At 53.8% G+C, this 7,381-nt stretch overlaps 1 protein-coding gene across 4 annotated transcripts in view; it reads right to left on the bottom strand.

Moving 5' to 3' along the window:
* The window catches only part of MEST, a 17,146-nt gene extending 9,875 nt beyond the window's left edge, over positions 1 to 7,271 (bottom strand). For all 4 annotated transcript variants that reach the window (XM_040594923.1, XM_040594926.1, XM_040594925.1 and 1 more), the window contains exons 1-11: positions 7,190 to 7,271; positions 6,303 to 6,457; positions 5,590 to 5,669; positions 5,052 to 5,129; positions 4,484 to 4,620; positions 4,080 to 4,138; positions 3,778 to 3,818; positions 3,341 to 3,411; positions 2,676 to 2,777; positions 862 to 938; positions 217 to 280 (exon numbers count right to left, since the gene is read on the bottom strand). In XM_040594923.1, coding sequence (XP_040450857.1) covers positions 217 to 280; positions 862 to 938; positions 2,676 to 2,777; positions 3,341 to 3,411; positions 3,778 to 3,818; positions 4,080 to 4,138; positions 4,484 to 4,620; positions 5,052 to 5,129; positions 5,590 to 5,669; positions 6,303 to 6,456 — 863 coding nt within the window. In that variant the 5' untranslated portion in view covers position 6,457; positions 7,190 to 7,271. The remainder of the gene's footprint in view (positions 1 to 216; positions 281 to 861; positions 939 to 2,675; positions 2,778 to 3,340; positions 3,412 to 3,777; positions 3,819 to 4,079; positions 4,139 to 4,483; positions 4,621 to 5,051; positions 5,130 to 5,589; positions 5,670 to 6,302; positions 6,458 to 7,189) is intronic.
* Positions 7,272 to 7,381: the final 110 nt, after the last annotated feature.

The following is a 7,381-nucleotide window of genomic DNA, read 5'->3' on the forward strand; positions in this document are numbered from 1 at the left end:
CCATTGATTTGGCTAGGAATTGTGACTTGCCTAAAATGGGGAAGCAATTTCCAAACTGCAGAAGGCTCTGACTGAATCACCTTGTTGTTGGGGTTACAGGTGGAATTTAAAACTAGCCTCCATGAAAAGGGAATTGAAGGAAAAGCCTGAGACAAAATCTCCCTTGAAATGAAACCCCAGGTGTATATTCCCCCTTTGTGGTGGGTGTTGTCTTACTTGTAAAGCTGAAGAAACTCTGGGTGTGGGTTCACAGGGTCCAGGGGCCCATAGATTAGATGCACTGCAAGACAGAAGCACGGACAGCTTTTATACCCAAGGACATCCCTAAATTAAGGCAAGGAGACCTGTTGCAGGCATTCCCTGCCCTTGCATGGAGCTTGTGAAGCTTTCAGCAGAGCACTAAGCAAACCAGCTGCTAAAAGGCCTCGTTTCTCTGCCCTGGGGTCAAGTTAAGCCTCCAAACCTTCTCCAGCAAACACCAAGCCTTTTCTTGAATGGTTTTAACTTCTCTTGAGCTTGAAACGCACCTTGGCTTCCCTGGGACGGTCACTGGAGGAACCGGAGGCTGTGAACCAGCCTCTAAAGGAAATTTGTATCTGCTCAGTGGAATAAACTTTCTCTTGCCTTAGCAAGCTCATAGCTCTCTGCTGTAACAGCCTTAAACTGGAGCAGGGAGGCTTGTTTGTGATGCTACCCCCTGCACAAACTGAATTTGAGCCACATCATCCTCATCAGAATAAGGAGAGGCTCCAGCAGTTAGTGGAAGGAGCCAGCACCATGCTCTGGTGCTTGCAGGCTGGGGCTGGGGAGTGTGATCCCCAACATCCCAATGAGTAAGTAAAGAAAACTGATCCTACTCACGTGGGACAGAGGTGGACATCAAAGCCCCAACCCAGCGGTCTCTGTGCTTCTTTCTCTGGTTTATGTACTGCAAAATACTGAAGAGAAACCTGTTGTTACACAGTGGACGGTGCCTTGAGGTGCTGTACAGGCTGGAAATTGCTCTCGGGGCACTGTACGCTTGTGTAAGGAGACAGAGGTGGACTCTGCATCTCCCATGGACCTCCTCCTTGGGGCAGCAGCAACACATCAGTCTGTTGACTATCCCTGAGCTTAGTGACTTGCCTAAAGTGGGTTTTAATATTTAGACAGCAAATAGAAGTGCAAATGAGGTTGGGACACTGACTCCAGGTCTTGCCTCTGCCCTAAGTGCAGAGTGCAGTTTTAGAGTCCTGCTGGAGGATAACCCGAGTTCATTCAGGAAGGGATAAACAGCCTGCAGTCTGAGGAGATGGGAGGATCAGGTCTGAATCCTTCCCAGCTGAGATGGAAGCAAATGTGGGTCCTCTGCTCCCACTCAAATGCCGCTGGGTTGTAAAACTGGGTGAACAATTGTAACCTCTGTGCCAGACTGCACAGTGAGTCACAGCGGGCTGCAGGCAGCCAGCAAACGAGTGCTGAAAGGCTGGCTACCTCCAAACCCCCTTAACAAACTTCATGCTGCTTTGCTGGGGCAGCAGGGGGAAAAATGGATTTGCAATTGGATCTTGCAAAATGCTGGGGCAAAAATCAGTCTGCTGAAAGCCAATGCAGAGGCAGTGCAGTCTGAGCACTCTTGTGCACGGCTCACAGGCATCGCAGCAGCTCTGAAACCATTTCAGTACCCCACAGAAGAGTCAGTGCTGGACTACTGAGCATGGAGGAATGCAGGAGAAAAACTGCACTGTTTAGGTCTTGCAGTGAAAATCTGAACTGCTAACAGCTCCTCAGCCTGTCTTGTCACCCCAACCGGCAACTCAGGGTGACTCTGCTTCAGCACAGCTCTCAGGAGCTGAGGGTCACAATTTAAACATCTGGTTCAAGTCTGGTTATAAAAAGCTTTTCAAGGATGGGAAGCTACACTAAATAAACATACCAATACTCTGACACATGACATTTAAGGGGCTGGTGATATTCTGGTACTGAGCTTCCCATCATGGCTGCACTGCTGACAAATGTGACAGTGCAAAAATTTGCCACAGCGGGGGGTGCCAAGTGAGCAATGCATCAGCCAGTGTATCCATTGTTGGGCTTGGGCAAGTATCCCTCGTTATAAGAAGCAATTAGCGAGCATCCTTTGGAGAGGCTGAGCTATTTGGTCCTTACTGTGATTTGGCTGGAGATTGTCCCCAGTGGGAGGAGAGAGGAGTTTGTATGCTGGGGGAGAAAGACACATGCAGGCCCTACTGAACGGGGACACTGAACTCACAACCACCAGCCTAGGGTCCTTCCAAAAGTCCCAAACTGAGAAAACCAGATCTAGCTCCAATTGTTAACAAAACCCCACAAATTCAAGCCCCTAACTTCCAAAGAAGAAAAAACACCCCTGTTGTACATCTCGAGTGTTGTCCTTTTCCCACCATGGGCAGGCTGAGATCCTCCTGACTCCAGACTTCATTTACCTGCCTTGCATCATCCCAGCAAGAATCTCTGATCCTACATCACATCCCAGCTCTGTTCTGAGGTGCAGTGATGATCCCAGACTCCCAACAGAAGCAGCTGAAGGCTCTGGGGAGCCAGTGTCCTGGGGCCCAGCCAAGCTCTGCTAACCTCTGAGCCACTGCACGGCTCTGTCTGCAACCGAGGAACGCCGCAGCTGGAAAACTAAGCTCACACAGCAATTAACAGTGATGTACCTGTCAACAACGAGATTGCCATCATTGGTCCGCACCACTGTCCACATGTCCCAGTACTCTGCTTGTGAAGGCTGCGTGTAGGGCCCAAATACCGCCCCAAGTCTGGAAAAAAAAAAAGAATTCAGAGCAGCACAGCAGCTGCCATGTTAGTGTACAACTTAAAAATTAGCTGAGGGCAAAAAACAGTGAAGCAATTCCAGCTTCCATTGCAAAAGACATGGGTGCAAGCGCAGCACTACAAGTTGTCCCCCAAACATGCCCAGCATGGGACTTACCAGCCAGCTTACAGGGGTTTTGGGGAAAAAAAAGAGGATTTTCAACATTCTATACAAATATATATACATACATAACCGTATGTAGAGCGTGGTTAGGGTTTTCATTGCCTCTAACATGTTCAAGTCCAATACTCATGGGAGAGAAGGATTTCAGCGTACAGTAAAAAGCCATGTGGTTTATTATTAGGCTGAAGCGCTTTGCCAGCCCACAGAGGGAATGGCCCAGAACATCAAGGTCATTCAAACCCAGGGGCAAATCTCTCCTAGGACAGTGCCGGGGGATCTGCTCACCTGCCAAACACCCGCTATGCTAATCCCTACATTGGCCCCCTGTGCTTGGCTCACATACCCCATATGGGCTGTGCCCAGCAGCGTAGAGACACAACTCACCCTCTGGAGAAGAGGAAGAAGTTCATCAGCCGTGTGATGACAGGGGACAGCAAACCCCCATCCTTGAGGATCTTGGGAAGAAGGGAAAAAGGGGACAGCACTACTCAGTATCATAGAGATGGATAAATCCTGCCTCCTCAGAGGGCTCTTCCCCTGGCTCCCCATATTACAGCAGTTTCCCAGCTCAGCCCTGACCCTCAAGATGCACATGAGCTGCCGGTGGTGAGACATCAGCGCTTCAAGGGGGGATTATAGGACATTCAGATGCCACAAGCCACATCCTGGCAGCCCGTTTCTCCCCACTGCCTCTAACAATGTCTGCAAGCAACTCAGCTGCCACCACCGAAGCAGGAAAAGCAGCAGGCTTCTGAGCCAGATAAAACCCCAAACTCACAGAGTCAGACTTCTGCTTGAGGGGAAAGGGGGCAGCAGCTCACCTTCTGGATGAACCGGGGGTAGTGCGTTTCAGGAAAAATCCCTGAAAGGATGAAAAAGAACAGAGTTGTAATGCTATAAGTGTTTTGCTCTTCATCTCCCAGTCTCTCTTCATGATGCTATGAAAGGTAGCACAGGCAGCCCCGAGGAGTGACACTCCCAGTTAATTACAGCACCTTAATTGCAATTCACTTGGGGTTTGGATGGTACTTTCCCTCAGGTGATGGAGATGGGAAGGCCATCCCGTCCCATGGTTCCCCATCCCTCCCAGCCCACCCATCCCACCATGCTAGGCAAAACTTACCTCCATTGGATAAACAGAGGCTGTTGATCAAGATGCTTCCAGTTTTATTGTGCTCATACCTGGGGACAGAAGAGAAGGTGAAACACAAGTAGACCTCTCCAGGCTCCAAAAAGTGACCGACCAGCAGGTCAACTTAACAGTGTCACACCATCTCTGCTCCCCTGCTGTCCCAGCCTTGATAAGAAGGTGCTCAGAAGGGATGTTAAACATCCTAGAAGCTGGGATTTGACAGATCGAAGCCTCAGATCTGCCCACTGTAGATGTGCCCTGAGACCACTTGGCCTTCATTACAGCCGTAAGTATAGGGAAAAGGGGGTTCTGCGCTACGTCCTTCCACTTATCTGCTGGAAATCGTCTTGACAGGGACAACAAAGAGCAGCCAGAGCATCGGTGGTTGCAGTGACCTGTGCAGCAGCTCCTGTGCGACTGTATCCCCGTAATCATGGGAGAGGAGATTAATTCTCTGGTGGCGGAGGCCAAGGTGATGCACCAGCCCCTCCACGATACTGGCTTGCTCAAAGATGGAGTAGCGGTGGGGCCTCTGCGAAGCAAAGCGATAGAGGAACTGCAGTGAGAGCCTGACCCACCATGAGCCCACAAACTCCAGAATAAACACCCAAATGGAGGAATACAGGGTGGAGACCAGCATTTTGTGTCCCCAGACAGAGCAGCTGTAATGTCCTGAGCCAGCAGCTATGTCCACAAGCCCATGGAAGCACTGCCCATTGCCCCAGAGGGGTCCAGGTGCACTCTGGAGTCACATCAAACCCAAGTAAAGGCAAGATGGTGACAGAGCTGACCTCCACCACAAACCTTGCCCATCCCTTCCACTATTATAATGCTTATTCCTTTTTCAGATGTATATAGGAATTGAAACTGGACTGCAAATGCTAATTTTCCAGGAGTGCTGGCGTGGCAGAATGACCTCTGGGCCAAAAGCAACTGCATAAATCCTCCTCCCAGGCTACTTACAGGCTTGTCACTGAAACCAAATCCTACGAAATCCAAAGCAATCACCCGGTGAAACCGCTGGGTCAGCCCTTCCCAGACCTGGAAAGAGGAGAAATGCATTAACAAAACAGGTGACAGGAGCACAAAGAGGAAAAGTCTGTGGCGATGCACAGCTGTGGATGGCCACACTTCCCTCCGCCCCCCAAGACAGCACCTTCCAGCTCCAAGAAAACTGCAGATTGAAATGTCCCAGTAACAGCAAGACAATCCCCCCCCACCTCCACCCCGAAAAAGCCAAGAAATAGCTGTGGATCCTTTCCTCCCACTTTGGGCTGGAGTGTGGGAAAGGGTGACACGAAGAATGCTTGGCTCCCATGCAGGGTGTTGGGAGAGGAACAGGGCTGATACCCCAGAGCACAGTGCTACCTCCAGCGGGAACTCCTCTGGAGCGTGGCCCACCCCAGGCCAAACCACTGCCCACATCTGCTCGTTCCTGGGAGGGAGAAACCACGGAGTTTGCTGTCGGCATCCAACCCCACTGCGCACTCGCTCCCCTCACCTTGTACCAGTCATAGCTGGAGGTTGGGAAGCCGTGCAGGAGGAGGACGATGTCAGAGCTGCCAACGGCGCCAGTTGAGTCTGGGGAGGGAATGGGGCACCTCAGGGTCAGCTTCTTCCCCTACAGTCTCCTCTCCTATGAGGCAGGCGTTGCTGTTCACCCCACTGGGAGCCCAACCAGTGTTACCCCTCCCCCTGCTCCCCCAAAACCAAGCGTGGGTTTGACTCGCACTGCAGCCTCCCAGTGCCAGCACAGCCTCAGACACCCAACCAGACAAGCCACCGTGGCCACTGGCACCAGTGACCTGATGTAAACCAGGGCTTTACTTAGCACAAGTTAATTGCAGCTGCCTCTCAGTTGCTACGATGGGTAACAACTGCTCCAGCAAAAAGGTTTTTCAGTACCTTTTCCTTGCTGCAACCCATCAGAAGCTCTTGAGATCATTCCCTGCCAACACCAAGGTATTGCCACTGTTGCATGAGAACCAGCCATCATGGCTTCACCCAATTAAAATGTTTTGCTAACAGCCACACTGTGCCTGTATCCATGCAGTGGCTCCCCTTAAAGCCATTATATTTTGGGAGGGATTTGCCATCACCTTGCCTGGCCTCGGGGACATCCCCAGGGCCACCAAGGGAAGCAGAGCCACCAGCCCTGCTCCCCACTGGGTCAGACAGACAAGGTGTCCCCAGCACTCGGCACAGCCCCATCACCTCTGTAGAAGATGTTCTGGTCCTTGTAGGTGAAGTAGCCTCCAGACGACCTCCAGGAGAGGAGAGCTGGGGAGAGCTTGGGAGGCGGGATGTGCAGATAGACGGCAAGGAGGGGCACGCTCAGCAGCCCCACCTGCACCCACCACTCCTTCATCCTGCAGAAGAGAGCGAGGCACCTGTCTGCTGGGATTTGTCCCATAACTCCCACATCCCCCTGACCCCTGCCACATCCTCATGGCCCCCATGTTCCCATTACCCACCTCCAAGTCCCCAAAACTCCCATAACCTGCATATCCCAGGGGTGGCAGGACTATGACAAAGTGGTCTCTGCAGCAAAGGTTAGGGGTCTGAAGGGGGGACATGGGCCCCATTTGGGGTCTGGGGGATGCATGTGGCCCCCATAAAAGGGGTATGAGGAGGAGATTGGCCCCATAGGGGGTCTGAGGGAGGACGTGGACCCCACTGGGGGTCTGGGGAGGGCAGTGGGTCCCATAGAGGATCTGAGGGGGCACATGGGCCCCACTGGGGGTCTGAGGGGGACATGGCCCCCATGGGAGGCTGAGGGGTGTGCGGCCCCAACCTGGGGCTGGAGGTCAAAGGGAAGTCGAAGGTCGGGCAGGGACACCAAAGCCCCGCCTCCGGCCCGCACCCCAATAAACCCCGCCCCCATCGCGCCAATGCCACGCCCCCTCCCAAGCCACGCCTCCCTCGAGCCCAGCCTCCCCCCAGCAGGACCCGCCCCTCGGGGCAGCACTTGCTCCCCGCAGGCCACGACCCCCAGCCGCGCGTCCCCTCCCCTGAGGCGGGCAGGCACCGCCCCCCGAGGCGGTGGGCGGAGACTCCACACCTGGCGGGGCCGCGGGGCGGCGGGACCGCGCGCGCCTCACCTGGCTCAGGTGCCTCGGCCGCGCGCCGGCATGGCGCTCCGAAGGCGGGGCCAGCGCCCCGCCCCGCGCATGCGCCGCCCGCCCTGCCCCGCCCCCTCGCTTCCCGCGCGTCACGGCTCTCGCAGCCGCGGCGTCCCCCGTTGCCCGGCGACGACTGAGCCCTGTCAGCCGCTCAAGCTCTTACGCGGCGTC

The sequence above is a fragment of the Falco naumanni genome, chromosome 5, assembly GCF_017639655.2.
Source record: "Falco naumanni isolate bFalNau1 chromosome 5, bFalNau1.pat, whole genome shotgun sequence".
Taxonomy (NCBI): Eukaryota; Metazoa; Chordata; class Aves; order Falconiformes; family Falconidae; genus Falco; species Falco naumanni.